General features: G+C 42.5%; 1 protein-coding gene across 3 annotated transcripts in view; it reads left to right on the forward strand.

The window, feature by feature from the left end:
* The first annotated feature begins 9,513 nt into the window (after positions 1-9,513).
* The window catches only part of LOC308242985 (epoxide hydrolase 4), a 157,694-nt gene continuing 145,265 nt past the window's right edge, over positions 9,514-21,942 (forward strand). The window contains exons 1-4 of one of the 3 annotated variants that reach the window (XM_080657906.1): positions 9,514-9,919; positions 12,540-12,625; positions 16,622-16,779; positions 21,284-21,412. In XM_080657906.1, the coding sequence (XP_080514032.1) occupies positions 9,689-9,919; positions 12,540-12,625; positions 16,622-16,779; positions 21,284-21,412 (604 nt within the window). In that variant the 5' untranslated portion in view covers positions 9,514-9,688. Of the gene's footprint in view, positions 10,118-12,539; positions 12,626-16,621; positions 16,780-21,283; positions 21,413-21,942 lie in introns of all 3 variants that reach the window. The other 2 variants (XM_080657910.1, XM_080657911.1) reach the window with 2 other exon arrangements.

The raw sequence follows: 21,942 nt of genomic DNA on the forward strand, positions 1-21,942 counted from the left end.
AATCTTTCAACTGTCTTTAATTAATAAAACTGATCAATTATCTTTGTCCATAGATAAAATAAGAAAGTGTAGCTTTAACATACCTTTTTATATTAAAGAATAATGGGTGTTTTTTTATTTATTCATTTGAGAGAGAGACATTAATTTGTTGTTCCACTTCTTCATGCACCCATTCATTGATTATTCTATGTGCCCTGACTGGGGATTGAACCCACAACCTTGTTGTATTGGGATGATGTTCTAATCAACTAAGCTACTAAGCCAGGGTGATAATGGCTTTCTTAAGGTTTTTATATAAACACTTGGAGCAGCACTTAGAGAGCTGTAATATGAGTATCAGTATTTAGTTTAACCAACTTAAACTTTAACCTTTGCTCGGTCTGTAAGGAGTCTGGCATATTGCAGATGCTCAACAAACTTTTGGTAGGTGGTTGAAGTCAGTTTACGAGAGAAAAATACCAGTTTATAACACTACTAGTGGCCTGGTGCACAAAATTCGTGCATGGGTGGGGTCCCTTTGCCTGGCCGACCATTGGGGCCAATCAGAGCCATCTCGCCCAGTCTCAATGGGAGCTGATCAGGGCCCGTGGCCAGGGAGGGACTGTGGGAGGGACCATGGGAGGGCTACAGGGCGTGTCCGGCCCATCTCGCCCAGTCCCGATCGGCTGGACCCCAGCAGCAAGCTAGCCTACTGGTTGAAGCATCTGCCCCGTGGTGGTCAGTGCACATCATAGTGACCGATCGGTCGACCGCTCAGTCAGACACTTAGCATATTAGGCTTTTATATATATATTCATTCAGTAAAAGATGGTTTGACTTCTCTTCTTACATGTAGTTTACTTTTGTTAATTCATCATGAAATATTGGCATGTAATTTGTTAGCCTTCAACTAAAACCTGGTTTCAGGAGGACCTGTTTTTGTCCTCATTTCTCCTCTCCAACTTCTAAGACTTTTTCAGTGTTTTCTGGGATTGGTGATCAGCCATCAACAGCATTCCCTCTATAATCAACCTTTTTACTTGTTTCTTTCCTATTTTTGTTCTTTAGTTCTGCACGTTTGGTCTTTAGGCCATCTGTCTCAGCATCATGTGGGAATGTTTTAGAAATGAAAATTCTCAGATTTACTAAATCAGAAAATCTGGGGATGGGGTGCATTAGTTTACATAGTTGAGCGAGCCCTTTAAGTTTGAGAGCCACACTTGAACTGAACCCTGGCTCTCTTTCTCCTGCAGACTCTCATTTAACTGCCTGTTTTTTGTTTTCAGTAGTGTTTTGCTTACTTTCGGAGTGTTGAAGTCCATTCTCCCTCTTTCCTAAATACCCCAGTTTTATGTTTTTCATGATCATAAGACTATAATACCACTCATAGTCATTTGCCATCCCTGATTCACTCCTTGTTCCTCAGAGGTTTTAGTCTGTTTCATTGTCACTTTCTAAACACTTCTGAAATTCTTGACCTTTCTGCTAATGATCTTAGTATCTAATCAATCATAGCTGCTCCTTTGTCAATACCAATAACTAAAACCCTTCCTTAATCTGTTTCAAGCCCCCTAGTCTCTCACTACCTCCTGTTTTTTCTAGCTTACTCCCTTGACTCCAGCCATTGTTAGACATCACAAGGACCTACAGCGCATTAATCCTAGTGCCTTCACACAGTAGTTCTCCATGAATCTAACTGGCTAGAGAAAGACATGCAACCATGATAACTCATCTCACTTAAAATTTATGAGCATAAACTCAAGTTAGTCTTATATCTGCCCAGAAATCTTACAACATTTCCCTTGGTCCATTCACTCTCTCTAGGCAGTCAATTATATCTCCATTGTGCTCAGAACTCTAACCAATACCACCTCTCCCATCATCAATCTATGATCTAAACATTCTTTTCTTTATGGGAATTTGAAAATTACTATTTTTAAAATATTTCTATTTATTTCATAGTGGAAGGGAGAGGGAGATAGAAACATCAACGATGAGAGAGAATCATTGATCGGCTGCCTTCTGCACACTCCGTATTAGGGATCAAGCTGGCAACTTGGGCATGTGCCCTTGACTGGAATCGAACCAGGGATCCTACAGTCCGCAGGCCAACACTATCCACAGAGCCAAACCATCCTGGGCATAATTTGAAAATTATTAAGCTACAACTCACCCTTCAAAGTGTAATTCAGTGATTTTCAATATAGTCAATTGTGGGAATTTGTTTATCTTCATATATTCTGGATATTAACATTTTATGTTATAAATATTGTCTCTAATTGTCACTTGTCAATTTGTTAATTTGTACATAATTTTGTAGAAGCCAACAGTTGAGGTTAATATGTCAGTCCAAAAATCATGTTACTAGTCTTTTTTTAAAATACATTTTTATTGATTTCAGAGAGAGAGAGATATCAATGATGAAAGAGAGTCATTGATTTGCTGCCTCCTGCACAACTCTCCCACCCCGCACTGAGGATCCAGCCAGCAACCCAGGCATGTGCCCTGACTAGGAATCAAACCAGAACCTCCGGTTCATAGTTTGACACTCAACCTCTGAACCACATTGGCCCAACATATTTTTTTTTTCTAGTCTTCATCTGAGGATAAGTTTTTATTGGTTTAGAGAGAAAGGGAGAGAGAGAGAAGCATCGATATGAGAGAGGAACATTGATGGGTTGCCTCCTGTATGTGCCCCCACTGGGGATTGAACCTGAAATCTAGGTATGTGCCCTGACTGGGAATCAAACCCATAACCTTTTGTGTATGTGATGAGGCTGCAACCAACTGAGCAAAACAGCAGGGCATGTTACTAATCATTTATACAAGAATATGATATTTAACTATAAATTTTGTAATTTCTCATTTTAAATCACAAAGCTTTTATTTAAAGACAAAATGTAGAGACAGTAAGAATTTCTCTTTCCTGCCCCAGCTATTGAGAAATTAGAGTTTATATGCTCAAGAGGCTTTGAGGGGCTTGTTTTTCCTTAATGCATCACGAGCATCTGTCTAGGTGTAAGTGCCACTTTCCCATTATCCTCACCAGCATTAGATGTTGCTGCCCTCATATTCTTTGATACTTTGACTAAAAAAAAAATAATTGGTTTTTTTAATTGGCATTTCCCAAGACTACAAATGGGGTTGATCATCTTATATTTGTTAGCCATATGACTTGTGTAGTCACTAATATCCTTTAGTCATTCTCCTTTTGGGTTTCATAAACTTTTTTTCCTTTAGATGTTAGCTCTTCAGCTTATAAACATTTTTCACAATCTATTGTTTGGCTTTTCAGATTTATCTTTTTTTCTATTACAATTTAAATTTTCAAAAAAAAAACTTTGTTGTTTAAAGTATTACATATGTCCCCTTATATTCCCCATTGACTTCTTCTAGCCCACCTCTTCCCCAATCTTCCACCACGCTATTGTCTGTGTCCACAAGATATGCATACAAGTTCTTTAGTTTATATAGTCATTTTAGTGATTTTCCTTTATAGTGTCAGGATATTCTGCTTTGTTTTGGAATGTATCCTTCATGTCAAGATAATAAAATAGTCTTATAATTTTTTGCACTAAAAAAATCCAGATATAATAATTTTTACCCTAAAATTCCAGATGGATTAAAGATATTTTTATATATGGTATGAGGTAGGGGACCATATCTCTCTTTCTAAATGAACTATCAATTATGCTATCACAATGTACTTACTGAACCTCTGAATTAAATAGCTGTCACGCTATTATTTTATAATCACTTATCTAATTTGTAAAAGTTGAGTGCATAAATAAGTGGAACAACAAAATCGATTCCGCCCCCCGTCATCTCTCTAAAATCAATAAAATAAATTACTTTTTAAAACTCAACAGTAGCCGTAGCCGACTTGGCTCAGTGGATAGAGTGTCAGCCTGCAGACTGAGGATTCCCAGGTTCGATTCCAGCCAAGGGCACATGCCTGGGTTGTGGGCTCGATCCCCAGGTGTGCAGGAGGCAGCCGATCAATGATTCTCATCATTAATGTTTCTAGCTCTCCTCCCTTCCTCTCTGGAATCAATAAAGAAATATATTTAAAAAAAAAAAAACTCAACAGTAAAATAACAAACTAAATAAAAAATAGGCAAAAAACCCCAAAAATTTACCAAAGAGGATATACATATGGCAAATATATATATGAAAATATTTTTTAGCCCTAGCTGGTTTGGCTCAGTGGATAGAGCGTCAGCCTGCAGACTGAAGGGTCCTGGGTTAGATTCCAGTCAAGGGCACATGCCTGGGTTTCGGGCTCGATCCCCAGTGGGGGGCGTGCAGGAGGCAGCCAATCAATGATTCTTATCATTGATATTTCTATCTCTCTCACCCTCTCTCCTCTTCTCTGAAATCAATAAAAACATATTTAAAAAAACATTTTTTAGCATCATTAACTATCAGTGACTAATGAGATCAGAAAGGTTAAAATAAAAAATAGTGACAACACAAAATGTTGACAAGTATGCAGAGAAATGAATCACTCATACATTGCTGGTGGTACTTAAAATGATACAGCCACACTAGAAACTAGTTGGCAGTTTCTTATGAAAAAAACATTCAAAGCCATATGAAAAAATCCCAAAAGGTTATAGACTATATGATCTCATAATATTTTTGAAATGACAAAAAATTGGAAACGGAGAACAGATTAGTGGTTGCTAGGAGGGAAAAGGTGTAGGTGATATAAAAGGACAACAAAAAGCATCCTTGTTATAGAAATGTTTTGAACTCTTAACTTTGTTGGTGAATACACAAAGTTACATATATGATAAAATTATAGAGTGTAAATTACATTGCATAAAGTGTCCACACGTTCTCTATTCTCTTATGCTTACACTAGAGGCCAGGTGTATGAAATTCATGCACAGGGTGGGGGAGGGGGGATGTGACAGCCCAGCCTGCACCCTTTCCAATCTGGGACTGTTGGCTCCCAATGGCTTGCCTGCCTGCCTGCCTGCCTGATTGCCCCTAACTGCTTCTGCCTGCCAGCCTGATCATCCTAACCAATCCCCTGCCAGCCTGATTGACGCCTAACTGCTCCCCTGCTGGCCCGATTGTCCCTAACTGCCCTCCCCTGCTGGCCTGGTCACCCCTAACTGCCCTCCCCTGCCAGCCTACTCACCCCTAACTGTCCTCTCCTGCAGGCCTGGTCACCCGCAACTGCCCTCCCCAGCTGGTCCGGTCACCCCCAACTGCCCTCCCTTGCCAGCCTGGTTGCCCCTAACTGCCCTCCCCTGCCGGCCTCCCCTGCTGGCCCGATTGCCCCTAACTGCCCTCCCCGCAGGCCTGGTCACCCCCAACTACTCTCCCCTGCAGGCTTGGTCACCCCCAACTGCCCTCCCCTGCAGGCCTGGTCACTCCCAACTGCCCTCCCCTGCTGGCCTGATCACCCCTAACTGCCCTCCCCTGCAGGCCTGGTCCCCCCACAACTGCCCTCCCCTGCAGGCCTTGTCCCCCACAACTGCCCTCCCCTGTAGGCCTGGTCCCCCACAACTGCCCTCCCCTGCAGGCCTGGTCACCCCCAACTGCCCTCCCCTGCCAGCCTGGTTGCCCCTAACTGCCCTCCCCTGCTGGCCTAGTCCCCCCCAACTGCCCTCCCCTACAGGCCTGGTCACCCCCAACTACCCTCCCCTGCAGGCTTGGTCACCCCTAACTGCCCTTCTGTAGAGGGCCGCCTGGGAAGGCACATGGGCATTCTTTAATTATTGTCAGCTGAACCCAGTGGCGTCAGCAAAGCCACGCCCTGGGAACACACCTTGCCAAAAGGGCAAGGGTGTTGTCAGCTTGACCTTCATTTCAGCCCATGGTGTGGGGAAGTCGGTTTTGATATCTAAATCCAGCCTAGCACAAGGAATGCTCAGGGCCTACTCAAGAATGCAAATAATCTCCTTTTGTCTTGACTTTTGGTGAAACTTCCTGGTATTTGGGGGTATAAAATAAACACACTGCATCGGCTCTGGGTCACTGTCTCTCCATCAGAAGAGGGCAGCGGTCCACCCGGCCCCAGTTTTTCTTTCTTTCTCTGTGTCTTGTCTCTTTCTTTTATTTCTCAATCCCCAGCTGCCTCTACTCAGGAATTGGACCCGCTCTCTAGGCGCGCTGGACGTGGAAAAGAGAGAAAATAGTTATACCTTCTCTGTAGGCCTGGTCGCCCACAACTGCCCTTCCCTGCAGGCCCGGTCCCCCCCCAAACTGCCCTCCCCTGCAGGCCCAGTCCCCCCCAACTGCCCTCCCCTGCAGGCCCAGTCCCCCCCAACTGCCCTCCCCTGCTGGCCCAGTCCCCCCATCTGCCCTCCCCTGCAGGCCCGGTCCCCCCAACTGCCCTCCCCTGCAGTCCCAGTCCCCCCCAACTGCCCTCCCCTGCAGGCCCAGTCCCCCCCAACTGCCCTCCCCTGCAGGCCCGGTCCCCCCAACTGCCCGCCTGTGCAGGCCTGGATCCCCAACTGTCCTCCCCTGCAGGCCTGGTTGCCCTCAAATGTCCTCCTCTGATGGCCTGGTCACCCCTAACTGCCCTCCCCTGCAGGCCATCTTGTGGTGGCCATCTTGTGTCCACATGAGGGTGGCCATCTTTGACCACATGGGGGCGGCCATCTTGTGTGTTGGAGTGATGGTCAATTTGCATATTACCTCTTTATTATATAGGAGGATATAAATTTATATTATTAAAATTTTCAATTAAAAAAGGTAATACTCTCAAAAAATTCTAAACTTATTGTGATCATTGTACAATATATACTTAAATGACATATCTAAAACAAATATAATGCTATATGTCAATTACAGGGTTTGGTAAAAGTAGATTTACAGCTGTGAGTTTATCTTGTACTAGAGGCCCATTGCATGTATTCATGCACTGGTGGGTCCCTCAGCCTGACCTGCAGGTATCGGGTTGAAACCAGCTCTCCAACATCCCCCCGAGGGGTCCTAGATTGCAAGAGGGTGCTTCTTGGGTGACACACCCTGGAATCAGGCTCCCTCCTCTCTTGTTCCAGGTGCATCACCTGAGAACCGCAGCTGTCAAGTCACTGCAGCTCAGCAGCTCCTGCATTGAGCATCTGCCCCCTGGTGGTCATTGCATGTCATAGCTACTGGACAGTCACTTAGGCTTTTATATATCTTGTATTATTTATTAACTAGAGGCCCGATGCACAAAATTCATGCAAGTGTAGGCCTTGCTATAAAAATAATAATTGAGGGCTGAGATTGCAGGGTAACCAAAATAACCTGAAATCTAAGAAAAGACAAACACATCAAAGTAGAGGCAGGACATAAGTACGGGCTTACCTGAGCAGATACCATCAAATGCTATATAATCTGGTAACAACAACAAAAATCATCTAAAAGTTGTATCAAATGGCTAAAGGCTGAGTAGCTGAGAATGTAGAACCCCTGGGAACACAAGAGAAATCTGCAAACACTTTCAGGCTCTTCTCCATAGACTGCATCAGGGCATTAGTACTTCACAAAGAAGATTTGGGGTGCAGGATAAGGATTCTAAGGAAGCCATCCTTCAGATGCAGGCCTGAAAGACAATGGCAGCAGATATAAAAAAGCAAAGAGCCCTCCCTGCCCACCCCCCACCCCCAAATCTTTCTCCCCTATCTTCCCTAAAGAATATAAACCTTGCCTTTGCCAGTTTGGCTCAGTGGATAGAGTGGTCCCAGGTCGATTCCCGCACTACCTCGGTTGCAGGCTCCTCCCCCTCGCACCCGGGCTGGTGCAGGAAGCAACCAATTCATGTGTTTCTCTCACATGATGTTTCTGTCTTTCCCCTATCTTCCACTCTCCCTAAAAATCAATGGGAAAAGATCCTCAGGTGAGGATTAACAACCACGAAAGAATACAAACCTCGAGTTGCTGGGAGGAGAACAACAAACCTTATCACCTTTAAGGCTCTGATGAAGAGCCACTGCTCTGGGGGAAGGAAATGCATCTCAGGTGCAGACTATCAAAGGTACTGGGAGTGGGGAAGGATAACTGAGAAGGTCCCGCCCTGATGTCCAATGACATAGTGCCTGCCTCTGAGGCTGAATTAGGACAGCAGAGAATGCCCCTCTGCACTTCCTACCACCAGTAACAAAAGCAGTCAAAGAAGAATGTATTTGAGTGGCACACAAGTGCTACAGATGTTCAACATTCTTCATTAGGGAAATGCAAAATAAAATGTCAATGATACCACTACACACTTCTTAGAATGGCTAAAATTTAAAAGATTTTTTTTTTTTTTTTACAATCCCAATGCTTGCAGGAATCTGACCCAACCATCACTTTCACACACTGCCCATGTAAACTCAAAACTGTACAGTTTGTCAGTTTCTCATAAAGTTGAATGCACACTTGCCACCTTGCCCAGCAATCCCACTCTAAGTATTTAGCCAAGTTAAATGAAAACATAGGTTCACACACAAAAAACCACTTTACATGAATGTTTATAGTGGTTTTACTCATAGCCACCAAAACTGGAAGAAACTCAACTGTCCCTTAACTGGGGAATGGATAAACAATACCTACATCCGTTCAATGAAACACTACTCAGCAATATAAAAGGAACAACAGCATGGTTGAATCTCAGACGCATTATGCTAAGTGTTAAGAAGCCAAAAACAAAAGGTTACATACAACTAGATGGTTCTATTAATACAATATTCTTGTAAAGAATAAACTTAGGCCGAAACCGGTTTGGCTCAGTGGATAGAGCATCGGCCTGCGGACTGAAGGGTCCTGGGTTCGATTCCAGTCAAGGGCATGTACCTTGGTTGCGGGCACATCCCCAGTGGGAGGTGTGCAGGAGGCAGCTGATCGATGTTTCTCTCTCATCGATGTTTCTAACTCTCTATCCCTCTCCTTTCCTCTCTGTGAAATATCAATAAAAAAATATATTAAAAAAAAAAAAGAATAAACTTAGTTGTCTGACCTTGTAGGCCAGAGACTAGATACACCCATACCCTCATGCCACGCCAGATGTATTTTTTAATTGGATAGAACTGTGTTGTTTTCAAGGCCACGAGCTTCCAATGAGATAACCACCAAGCACACATAGGGCTGGCTCTTTAATAAAAAGAAAAATTCTGTTTGTTTGCTCTGCTTAGAATTTGAATTCATTTTTCTCTAAGCCCACCCGACTCCAAACTCTCCAAGCATTGCTTGGTTTTTTTGTTGTTGTTTTTTTCCTGTCTTCTTCAACATAACGACTGAACTAGTTGGAGAATATCAGCACCTTCAGAAAAGTGTTAGGAACGAACCAAGTCATAATGTCTGCTGAGTAGTATGAAAACCAGTTACTGCCCCTCTCTGGATCATAATCCTGTGATCTAGAATAAAGGCCTAATGAAATTCCAACAGGCAAGTGGGCAACGAGAAAATTTGAACACTGGTCAAAATAAGAGAGGCTCTTCCCTCCGCGACACCTGGGATGATTGGGAGTCTCCCCATCTCCCCAGTGTTTAGCAGTGCAGCCCCGCCGAGTCCTGGGCGGACCGCTCAGCGCTGGGCCCCAGAGCACGCCCCGGAGTGCAGCGCCCGAGGCTATGACACGGGACGTCGGCGGGCGCGGCTGCTGGGCCCTCCGGGAGGTGTGCGCGGAGCCGGATCGGGACGGACGGGCGGGCAGGCCTGACGCCGCGGCGCTCGCTGCCTCGCTGCGGCTGGTGTGAGCGCTGCCGCTCCGGTGCCTCATAGCGCGATGGCGAGGCTGCGGGATTGCCTGCCCCGCCTGATGTTCACGATCCGGTCCCTGCTCTTCTGGTCCCTGGTCTACGGCTACTGCGGGCTCTGCGCCTCCGTCTACCTGCTCAAACTTTTGTGGAGCATCGGCAAGGGACCCGCGCAGACCTTCCGGCGGGGCGCGCGGGAGCAGCCGCCCCCGTGCTTGAACGACCCCTCCCTGGGTACCCACTGCTACGTGCGCGTCAAGGTGAAGGCCGGCGCCGGCCGGGCGGGGTAGGGAGGGAACGTGGCACGCGGGAGAGCAGAGGGCTCCGGGCTGCTCCTTCCCTGACGCCCGGCCCAGCGTCCCCTGGTGTCTCGGGGCTCGCAGGGCGCGCGGCGGGGACGACCAAGATGCCAAAGGGAGGCAAGAGGGGCGAGGTGTGGCCGCAGAGGGGTCGGAACGGTGTGTGTTTACGTTCCCTGTTTCTTGTGTGTGTGTTGCGCGGGGGGGGGGGGGGGGGGGGGGGTAAGGGAGGGGGAGGGGGGGTAAGGGAGGGGGAGGAGGAAGAGAGAGAATAGGTTAAGTGGGAAGGGGAAGCTGTCTCCCGTCCCCTTTTTGCCCTTTAGAGCTCAGATTGGCTGTAGGAAATTGTTTCAGGTGGCGCCCTAATGTCTCAGGAGTCTGTCCTTGCCCAAATTATAGAATAAAAGAGTAAATAGAATAAGTCGTTGGAAATCAGGAGTTTATTCAGATCAGCAGAATGGAACATTCACAGATGACCTAAGCAGCATGAAATCATAAATAAGTGGTGTATGTTTGTGGAGAAGGAAGCCAGCTAAGAACTTAGAGACCAGAGGAGTGGAATTAAAAGTAAGTGCCTACCATGCATGCAGACTCATCAATGTCCACGCTTGTCCCAGGGCTCCTTACAGCCACGATGTTCTATTTCCTGAGGCTGCAGGCCTTTCAAAACCAGCTTCAAATGAGGGGCCATGTGTGTTACCACGTGGAGGATTCCTATTACCGGTAGGAGCTAGATTGTCCAGCAGCTGGAGTCCAGAAGACCAAGGGATATGCCTCTCTTACCTTTATTCAGCCCATGATATGATCATTAAAGAGTTCAGATTTGTGAAACAACAACAACCAAAAAGAGCAGTGTCTGCCCCAGCCGGTTTGGCTCAGTGGATAGAGCATCAGCTGTGGACCAAAGGGTCCCAGGTTCGACCCTGGTCAAGGGCATGTACCTTGGTTGCAGGCTCCTTCCCTGTCCGAGCCCTGGTAGAGGACCAGGGCCCATGCAGGAGGCAACCAATTAATGTGTCTCTCACATCAATGTTTCTCTCTGTCTTTCCCTCTCTCTTCCACTCTCTAAAAATCAATGGAAAAATATCCTCGGGTGAAGATTAAAAAATAATAATAATAATAATAAAAGACCAGTGTCTGGCACATGGTAAGTGCAGTAAAGTAATTTGTTCACTAAATTCAATCAAGTGCCCACAGTATTTTATCTTCCAAGACTCACCACCAAGAAAAGAAGTTACTGACCTAGGAAGGCATTCTGCAGTTGAGGGCAAAGTCAGATTTAAAGTCAGATTTACTCTCTTCATTCAACATGAGGAGAAAAAGTAGTGTAAAACTCATCTGAAATGCCTCAGAATGCCTTTCTTCTCACTGGCCATCTAAAGAGTTTCCCCAGAGACACAGACCAAGGAGTCGAAGAACATTGTCCCGGTAGGTTCTAGTCACAGCCCTACTCCTAACCAATGTCATGATCTGTGTTAACATCTTTAGACCTCAGTTTCTAAATTTGCAAAAATAATGGGGTTGGGTTAAATGGCTTTTAAGATTTTTTTCACATCTGAAAACTGGTAACCCGATATAATACCAGTGTCTGTGCCCAGCTTTTGGCTCTTGCTTTATTTCCTCACTTCTTTATGAGTTTTTGTTTCTCTTTCTTGCTTTTTTTCTCCACTTTTCGCTCTTCAGTTTGCTTTGTATTCACTGTATTCCTGTCTCATTCCCATGCTTTTTATTTCCCTGGGCAGTCTTGAGCACTCAGAGTGTTCTGCTATTACAAATACACAGATATGACATGAGGAGCAAGCTGCATGCTACTCTCAACTTAAAAATGTGGGAAGGAGAGAACTAAAAATAAGGAAAGAAGGTGTGAATTATATAACTGATGGCATAGCTCTTGACGGGCAAGCTGAGAAAAGTACTTGACTAGGGGGTAGACATGGCAGGAATATAAATTCAAATCAGAATTATTTACATGTCCTGTAGAATTTGAATGAGATGCGATGTGACACAGCAGTAAAATGAAAGTCACAAATTGTGACATTGTTTCAAAACTCGTAATATTTAAATTGACTTTGTAAGTAGAAGAAGAGAAGGTACTATAAGGGGAATGTTGACAAAGTAAATCTGTCAATTCATCCTGATAAATCATAAAGTTTTTTTTCTCTTTGACAATTAATAATATTTATTTTATTCTTTTTTTAAAAGGTGTTTTGTGTTGTTAATCCTCACCCGAGAATATTTTTCCATTGATTTTTAGAGAGAGTGAATGGGAGGGGGAGACATAGAGCAAGAGAGAGAGACATGATGTGAGAAAGACACATCGATTGGTTGCCTCCTACATGTACCCCAAGCAGGGCCTGGGATACAACCTGCAACCAAGGTACATTCCCTTGGACTAGAATCGAACCCGGCACCCTTCAGTCTGCGGGTCGATGCTCTATCCACTGAGCCAAACTGGCTATAAAATTTTTATTTCTTGATATTAAAAATAACGCAAGTGAGTTTTTTTTGATGAAATGGAAATACTAACTGTACTACTTTAACAACACTAATCATCACTGAAACTTCATGTTTTCTACTGCAGGATTCTGGATTAAGATTTCATTATGTTGCTGCTGGAGAAAGAGGCAAACCACTTATGCTGCTACTTCATGGATTTCCAGAATTCTGGTAAACTTACAAATTAACTATTTTTTTAGCATTAAATACTTTGCTTATCAGAGTGCCATACACACAGGGACTTTATTAATAAACGCGTTGAGGATGCTAGTGCACTAGACATTGAAGAAAAGAATGGAGAATGGCAAAAAACCATTCTTCCAAAGCAAAAAGTCTATGGATGCCTTTTCCTGAGAAGATTTTCCCCACATAAAGTTTTTCTCCACTCTGGATTTACCTGCATAAATAAACATAAGTTATTTCCATGTTAAATTTTTATTTTCTTTCATCTGGAGACAATTGGGTGGTAAATAGCCCATGCAAATCAACATGTGTATGTAGGTTCAGCTAGTGGAGTGCTTGACATGACTGACTCACAATAAAATGTAAGTCTGAAGCATTAGTCAAATCTGCATAAAGTAACATGGGCAGTGACGTGTGGCTCAGTCACTTACTTGCTGCATCATTTTAAAAAATATTCTGAGTTGATGCCAGCAATTTCTTTGAGTTGTCTTCATCACCAGCTGTATGGAATGCGTTTGTCATTATTCAGGTGCATAGGCAAATGAGGGCTCTTCATACGCACAGCTGAGCACAGAGCTGAGACTGCCTGTCCTCTGTTGTGAAGGGGAAAGGATAGTCTACACCTGAAAATGGCTAGCCTGGGAAACCAGAAACCCTCCTTACATTAAGAGTAATAACTAGGAAAGAGGTTTTTTAAAACTAGTGCCCCAGTGCACGAAATTCGTGCGGGGAGGTGGGGGGGAGGGCGGTGTCCCTCAGCCTGGCCTGCACCCTCTCACAATCTGGGACCACTGGCTCCTAACCACTCACCTGCCTGCCTGCTTGATCACTCCTAACCACTCTGCCTGCTGACCTGCTCACTCCCAACTCCCCCCCCACACCAGCCTGCTCGCCCCCAACTGCCCCTCCCCCGCCAGCCTGATCACCCCCAACTGCCCTCCCCTTCTGGCCTGATCGCCCCTAACTGCCTCTGCCTTGGCCCCACCACCATGGCTTTGTCTGGAAGGACGTCTGGAAGGTCTCCTGGAAGGTCTTCCGGTCTCATTAGCATATTACCTTTTTATTAGTATAGACAGTTCTCTGCTATTCCCAAAAGCTACCAGAAAAAAAAAAAATGTGGGTGAAAATAGTTTATTTTGTTTATTTATAATATTTCCAGGAGTTACTGATTTTGCAATATGTCTCATTCTTGTATCAAAGGAGTTGTTTTTGTTTTAATCATATGAATCACTGATGTGATTTCTTTTTCAGTTTAAAGTGTAAATCCATTATGCTTTATTTATAAACTCTAGGGAGATTACATTTAAAAATTATTATTTTGCCCAGTTTATTAAAATAGCAGTTGTGCTATTTCTTAGAAATGTTTAAGATATTGTTTGACTCCATTCACTGATAATGGCAATAGTTAAATTTATTTGTAAGGCTATTTTAATTATTAATATGATAATGCAGGTATTATGTTTGCATAGTATCTAATACAATTTTAAATGTAAAATATTGTGAGATTATAAACATTATCTTGAATCAAATTTCTACCTTGAAACCTCTAAGTGAATTCTGAATGAAGACACAGATACTTAAGATATTAAAACAATGCACATTTTAACAGGGGGCGCTGGGTGAAACAGTGAAGGGATTAAGAAGTGCAGATTGGGCCTTGGCCCGTGTGGCTCAGTGGGTTGGCGTGTAGTCCCGTATACCAAAAGGTGCGGGCCCGTGGTGAGAATGATGTAGATGCTAGCTCTTTTTATTATATAGCAGATGACAGGGTGTAAAGTAATTGGGCTGGAAAATTGGGTAATAGTCAAATCTTGGAGGTTTTGTCTGCCAGAAGGAGTTTGAACTTCACATATGAGTAATAAGGTGTCGAGAAAATATTTTAAGTGGGGAAATTACATGAGAGAGTGTGCGGTTTTGCTACATCACTTTGGTTTCATAGAAGAAAGAACGAAGGGGATGACGTGGACACAGACCAATCAATAGGTTGTTGCATCAGTGGAGGCCTGAATTAAGATAATGTTAGCAAGGATGGGCAGGAAAAGTGATTAATTAAATATTTAAGAGCTTAAATCTGCAGAACTTCATTGATTAGGTACAAAGACATAAAAAATTAATTCAAAATTTTAAGTAAAGCTAATGAGAAAATAATAATATCATATGTGTTGACAGATGAGTATCTTAAGGAAACAAAGTGCTTCATTTGTTTGTTACAACCCAGAGGCAAGATTAACAATATTGCCCAGCTGGCATGGCTCAGTGGTTGAGTGTCAACCTATGAAACCGAAGGTCATGGGTTCGATTCCCAGTCAGGGCACATGCCCAGGTTGCCTGCTCGATCCCCAGTGTGGGACTTGCAGGAGACAGCCAATCAATGATTCTCTCTCATCATTGGTGTTTCTGTCTCTCTGTCTCCCTCCCTTCCTTTCTGAAATCAATAAAAATATATTTAAAAGAAAAGATTAACAATATTACTATGGCCTAGCTAAGAAAGATACTTTTATTAACATTTTCAAATCCATCTTAATTGGTAATGATTTTGTAGATTTTCATAAATCATAGATCAAAGATTCTGTATCCATTCATAATTCCAAATATGTGTCTGATACCCTTCCTAATAATGTCTATTGATGAAAAGTGGTTGATTTGCTTCATTGATCTTATTGCTTTGTATCATATCACATTGCAGTCCCTCTCTCACTATCTACACTAATAAAAGAGAAAGATGCAATTGACCATACCTTCACGACACCCAACAGCCAATCAAGAGTGAATATGCAAATTAACCCAACAAAGATGGCAAGTTAATTTGCATACCCAGGTGCCAAGCGGCCGGGGGTGGGGTAGGACAACCACTCAGGGCCTCTAGGCAGCATGGGAAGGTGGAAAGGCGGCTCTGGGCCGGAGCGAAGGCAGTGCTGGCAGCCAGGGATAGGAAGGCCCATTCTTGCATGAATCTTTGTGTATCGGGCCTCTAGTTGGTTTATAATCTCACTTGCCTATTGTACTCCAAAAATCTTTTCAGACAATAATGTCCCATTTGATTTGTGTCAGATAATTTTACACTGTGTTTTTATGAACAGATGCGCATGCAAATCGTTAATGCATATTCTGAGTTCCATAACATAGTGAATTACTTTGAAAACTTTGTCTTTTTTTTTTTTCTGTTATCCAAAATGATTTTGCTTATTGGAAGAAGAAAAGCTCATAGATCTCTGTATTTAAATTAATTCTGCTGTTCCATGATCTAGCACAAAGGGAATACCTGCCCAACAGAGGCCTCGTAATGTGCCTATCACAATATGGCCATTTTAATTGGTCAGCGCTGGTGCCATTTTGATTATTAAATGTTTTTAATATCATGCTTGCTTGTACTCATGGTGTAGGATCTTCTCCACAGAAGAATTTTGTTTTAACAAGAAGAGGTTTATTTTAACCAGTTGTTTTATTGGATTCTTTAAGTCATAATCTGTCTGTAATCTTCAGACTTTTTCACTCATAAGTAAACTGTTATTACTAAAAAACACTGAGCCCTATCTGACAGTGGAGTAAGATGAGTAACATCTACTTTTTAGGCAAATAGATTTTCATCTTAAACATTTTTTTAGAGAATCAAATGGTTCTGCAATAACAGAAGTATTTATAGATATATATTCCCTGATAGCTGCACAAATTATTTAAGAAAAGCTTAGAAAATTGATTTCTTAAGTGCAGATAAACTACATTGCTTTTAATATCTGATATTTTGTAGTTCCTGTAAATACTGGCCCTTTGTTACACCCCACTGGAGCTGGTAAAAAAATAAAATAATTTTAATAAAGAATATCAGTGCTCCCTTCTCAAACAGGTCTCTTCTTTCCTGCTTATACTAAGCTCTACAACCTTTCTCAAGATAAGGAGTTTCTTATAGTTTCCACTTAGAAAATCTATAATGTTACTATTTGTATTAGTCACTGTGGTATATTTAATGTTCCTTATATCCTGCAGGTATTCTTGGCGTCACCAGCTAAGGGAGTTTAAAAGTGAATACCGAGTTGTGGCACTGGATTTGAGAGGCTATGGAGAAACAGACGCTCCCATTCGTCGAGAGAATTATAAACTGGACTGTCTAATTACAGATATAAAGGATATTTTAGACTCCTTAGGTGGGTTACTTTAAAAAAATAGTATTAATTCTTTTTAAGGGACCACAATTCAAGAAATTGTGAAGTAATAACCTAGTTCCTTGGGAAGATGCCTTTTTCACCTACCTGGATTGTTATCTGGATCTTGTTACTATAGTTTGGGGTTCCAGATCAAAATGCTTATTCAGGGAATTTAAAATAACACATCCAGAATAATTATTCAGTCCACTAGCCAAAAATTACTTTCAAAATTTGTTTTTAAAAACAGACCTAATGGTAAGTTTCTACTTATTATTTTCAAGACTTATTGTTGGAAATTTGAGTCTTATATTAAAAAAATTGGTCTTCAGAACCCACACCTAAACATTCACTTAAAAATGTTACAAGATGTGGAAGAACTTGCATTATCTTACTTGTATTGATCAGCTAGAGTCACAGTAATATTGTATAACAAACCACCCCAAACTCAATGACATACTGCCATACGCATTTATTCCTGTGCTCTTGAATCTGAAGATCAACTGTAGGCTGGACACCTCAGGGTTTTTTACTCAGGCTGACATGTAGGGCCCTCTGGGAGTGGCTTCTCACTGTGAGTTGGGCTAAAGGGGTGTAGCTACCTGGGGAAGCTCTTTTCCTAGCAGTGGCAGAAATGGTAAGAGCGTGAGCTCAGCTGCACCTACATATTTCAGGTCACTGCTATCAGCCCATTGGCCAAAGCAAGTCATGTGGCTGAGCCCACAATCAAGTCATACACCTGTCGCAGGAACAAAGCAAATCACACAGTCCAGTCTACCGTCAACGGGGCAGCAGAGTACATTCCTTCTATGGCAGTGGGGACCGGGGAAGAGTAAATGTTTTTTTTAATATCAATCTAATCCACTGCATCCCTTTCGACTACAACCTACCTGTTACCATAAGTGTGTTAATGGTGACAATATAGTGAGAAACCCATGAAATCAAATTAAAGTCCCTTTCTACAATAATCTAATGAGACCATAGCTCAAGCCATATTTTTATTTTATTTTATTTTTTATATACTTTTATTGATTTCAGAGAGGGAGGGAGAAGGAGAGAGAGAAAGAAACATGAATTGAGAGAGAATCATTGATTGGCTGCCCCCTGCACACCTCCTACTGAGGATCGAGCCTGAAACCTGGGCATGTGCCCTTGACCAGAATCGAACTCAGGACCCTTCAGTCTGCAGGCCGATGCTCTATCCACTGACCCAAACCAGCTAGGGCCTAGTCAATATTTTTAGAGGAGAAAAAAATGGATGAGTCTGGGGGTATCAATGCAGTGTTACCCTTTATTTTTTTTAATAAATCTTTATTGTTCAGATTATTACAGGTGTTCCTCTTTTTTTCCCCCCATAGCTCCCCTCCACCTGATTCCCCACCCCACCCCATGCCCTTACCCCCTGCCACTGTCTTCATCCATAGGTGTAAGATTTTTGTCCAATCTCTTCCCGCCCCCCTCACATCCCCTTCCCCCTGAGAATTGTCAGTCCACTCCCTTTCTATGTCCCTGTTTCTATTATATTCACCAGTCCATTCCGTTCTTCAGATTTTTTATTCACTTGACTTTTAGATTCACTTATTGGTAGGTATGTATTTGATGTCATTTTGTTGTTCATAATTTTTATCTTTACCTTTTTCTTCTTCTTCCTCTTCTTAAAGAATACCCTTCAGCATTTCATGTAATCCTGGTTTGGTGGTGATGAACTCCTTTAGCTTTTTCTTGTCTGTGAAGCTCTTTATCTGACCTTCAACTCTGAATGATAGCTTTGCTGGGTAGAGTAATCTTGGTTGTAGGTTCTTGCTGTTCATCACTTTGAATATTTCCTGCCACTCCCTTCTGGCCTGCATAGTTTCTGCCGAGAAATCAGCTGACAGTCGTATGGGTGCTCCCTTGTAGGTAACTAACCGTTTTTCTCTTGCTGCTTTCAAGATTCTCTCTTTGTCTTTTGCCCTTGGCATTTTAATTATGATGTGTCTTGGTGTGGTCCTCTTTGGATTCCTCTTATATGGGGTTCTGTGTGCTTCCTGAACTTGTAAGTCTATTTCTTTCACCAGGTAGGGAAAGTTTTCTGTCATTATTTCTTCTAATAGGTTTTCAATATTTTGCTCTCTCTCTTCTTCTGGCACCCCAAAAATTCGAATGTTGGTACACTTAAAGTTGTCCCAGAGGCTCCTTACACTATCTTCATATTTTTGGATTCTTTTTTCTTTTTGTTTTTCTGGTTGGGTGTTTTTTGTTTCCTCATATTTCAGATCTTTGGTTTGATTCTTGGGGTACGTTGATCTACAGTTGAGTTTCTGTATATTCTTTATTTCAGACAGTGTATGCTTAATTTCTGACTGGTCCTTTTCCATTTTTTTGGCATTCTCATTAAGGTCCTTGAAGGTCTCACTAAGCTCCTCAGCGGTTTTTAGAAGATTCTTGAGTAACCTTATAAATGTGGTTCGGAACTCTATGTCGTCCAGTAGTTTGCTTTCCTCCATTTCTTTCATTCGTGACATCTTTCTTTGTCTCCGCATTTTTCTGCTTCCTTGTGTTGATGGAGTGACTTTGTGTGGTAGGTGACCTATAGGGGCCAGTAGCTCAGCCTCCCCAATCACCTGAGGTGGATGCCTTTGGTACACCCCTTTGTGGGTTGAGTGCAAAGTCTTGGTGTAGTTAAGCCTTGGTTGCTGGTGGTACACTGGGAGGAATTGACCTCCAGGCCAATTGGCTGTGAGGACCCGCTGTGTCTATAATGGAAGAACTGCTGCGCTGGAGACATGCTTATGGTGCAGGACTTGTTTCAGTGGGGCTTTGGTGCTCACTGAGTCTGCCTCTTGAATGTATCACTTATGGATGTGAGGAGTTGAAATCTGGTGTCTCACACTGACCACTAGGTACACTGGCTTCTGGATCTCCAATGGGGTGCAGGTCAGCTACTGTCTGAGGCCACCCAGCAGGCGCTACAGCTAGAACTACGGTTCTCTCCTCTTTGCTTGGGGTTTGGAGGTTTTGGAGCTGTCTGACCCGGGCTGCAAGTTTGCTAGGTTAAGCTGCGCTAGGGCAGGCCATTCATATGCTAAAGCCGCTGCTTGGAGCTTGGGTGGGTTTGTAGGTTGTGCGGGGCGGGGTCTCAGGGCGTGACTAGGCTAGGGCATGGCAAACAGTGATGGCTGCCAGTAAGCCGGCTCTGAGTCTCCAACCGCGTCCCGTGCCCCAGCACAGTAAACAATTATTCCTGCGCGCAGCCCTGCAAGCAAGCCACCCTCACTTTCCGACCCGATGGCAGACAGTCCAGCTTCTCCCCGTAGGAGTTTGGGTCCCCCGCGTCTCCCCAGAAATTGGAGTTTGGAGTAATCGGGAGCTTGTCTCCCTTGAGGTTGAAAAAAGCAGCGCTCGCAGTCACCCGTCGCCAGCCCAATTCGCGCGCATTCGTACCTCAGCTTTTCAGCGCTTGTGCACGTCTCAATGCTCTTTTCTCTTTCCTTCTAGTTGTAGAACTTCCACTCAGCCAGCTTTCCCGTGGTTCTGGGTGATAGATGTTTTGTCTTTTAGTTGTAGTTTTGAAATTGTTGTGCGAGGCAGCAGTTTAGGTGTTTACCTACGCCCCCATCTTGGATCCTCCCTCCCAGTGTTACCCGTTAGTCTGATTACAATAAAATAGACTCAGAGACGCAGATTTCCAACAGCCAGATTTCATTCATATCTTAGACCTGGCTTAAGTTTGTCAACGTACAATTTTCTAGGCAAATCAATAATATAAACAAGATGTTCCTCTGTGTGTGTATGCGCGTGCATGTTAGTATAGTGGTGGGGTGATGATGAAAAATACTTATTTGAAAAAATTAATTTGAAGTACTGTAGAAATAAATTACAAATTAATCTTATCCATCCATACAAAGGAAATCCTGTAGGAAATCACTACTAATTAGTATTTTAACCTAATTCAAGTAACTGTAATGATTACATGAAATGAAACTTGTATGTACTTATTACTATAATTAAGACTTTCAGTTTGACTTCACAGTCCCAAATTAGTGATGTTTTACTGTATTGAGTTGTAACATTGAATTTGGCAAATTAGGGAGAAAATAGGTATTTCTTTGAAATAAAGGTTTACCAGTTGGACATAGGTGGGACATTTAGGTTTTTACTATAATTAGAAATTCTCCAACATTCAAAAATAACTCAATCTTGTTTATGACCTAATTATATGTGGTCTTAATCATGGTGTCCAAACTATTTCAGATTAAAATATATTTATATTCCTAGGAGAGATTCTGAATTTGTACTAAGTCTAGAGTGGAGCTTGGGCACCTGAATTTTCTAAAAAGTTATGTAGGTGATGCGGACGTACCTACAGGTTTTGAAAATACCAAACTCAGAGCCTGCACAAAATGGATGAATAATTAGGGTAGAATAGTGGAAAGATTAGTTTCAGAAGTGAACCTATTTTATGTGAGTTAATGATGAGCCCACCTGTTTCTTTTCAATGACGTCAATATTTATTTCTTGATTACAGGTTATAGCAAATGTGTTCTTATTGGCCACGACTGGGGGGGCATGATTGCCTGGCTAATTGCCATCTGTTATCCTGAAATGGTGATGAAGCTTATTGTTATTAACTTCCCTCATCCAAATGTATTTACAGGTGAGCTTAAATTTCCATTATGAATTGCCAACATAACAATTCACTGGTGCCACTGACACTCTGGATTAAAAACAGCAAAATTTGATTAACATCATTTTTAAAAAATTAACATAATATTTAAAAAATTAAATGGCTAAAATATATTAGCACATGACAATGTGCTTTAAATATTTAATATTTAGAGTCTAAGAAACTGTAGCTTCATGTTTGCTTGCATAATTTTATTTTTAGAAAATATTTTACTGCTAACTTGGGGAGGGATAAAGGGGGAGATGCAGTAACACTACTTAGATGGTAATGGATTTTGACAGCCTAGAAATAAGTTCTCCTCTTGCCTGACAGCTTTGTCTATCAGGAATGGCAACATTTTTTAAAACAGCAGTTGTCAAATTTTGGTCTCAGGATTCCTTTATATCTTAAACGTTATTAAAGACCCATTGAGCTTTTGTTTAGATGGGTTATATCTATCAATGTTCCCTGTATTGGAAATTTAAAATGAGACTTTGAAAAATGTATGTGTGAAATTATCT

The sequence above is a fragment of the Plecotus auritus genome, assembly GCF_963455305.1.
Source record: "Plecotus auritus genome assembly, chromosome: 2".
Classification (NCBI taxonomy): Eukaryota; Metazoa; Chordata; class Mammalia; order Chiroptera; family Vespertilionidae; genus Plecotus; species Plecotus auritus.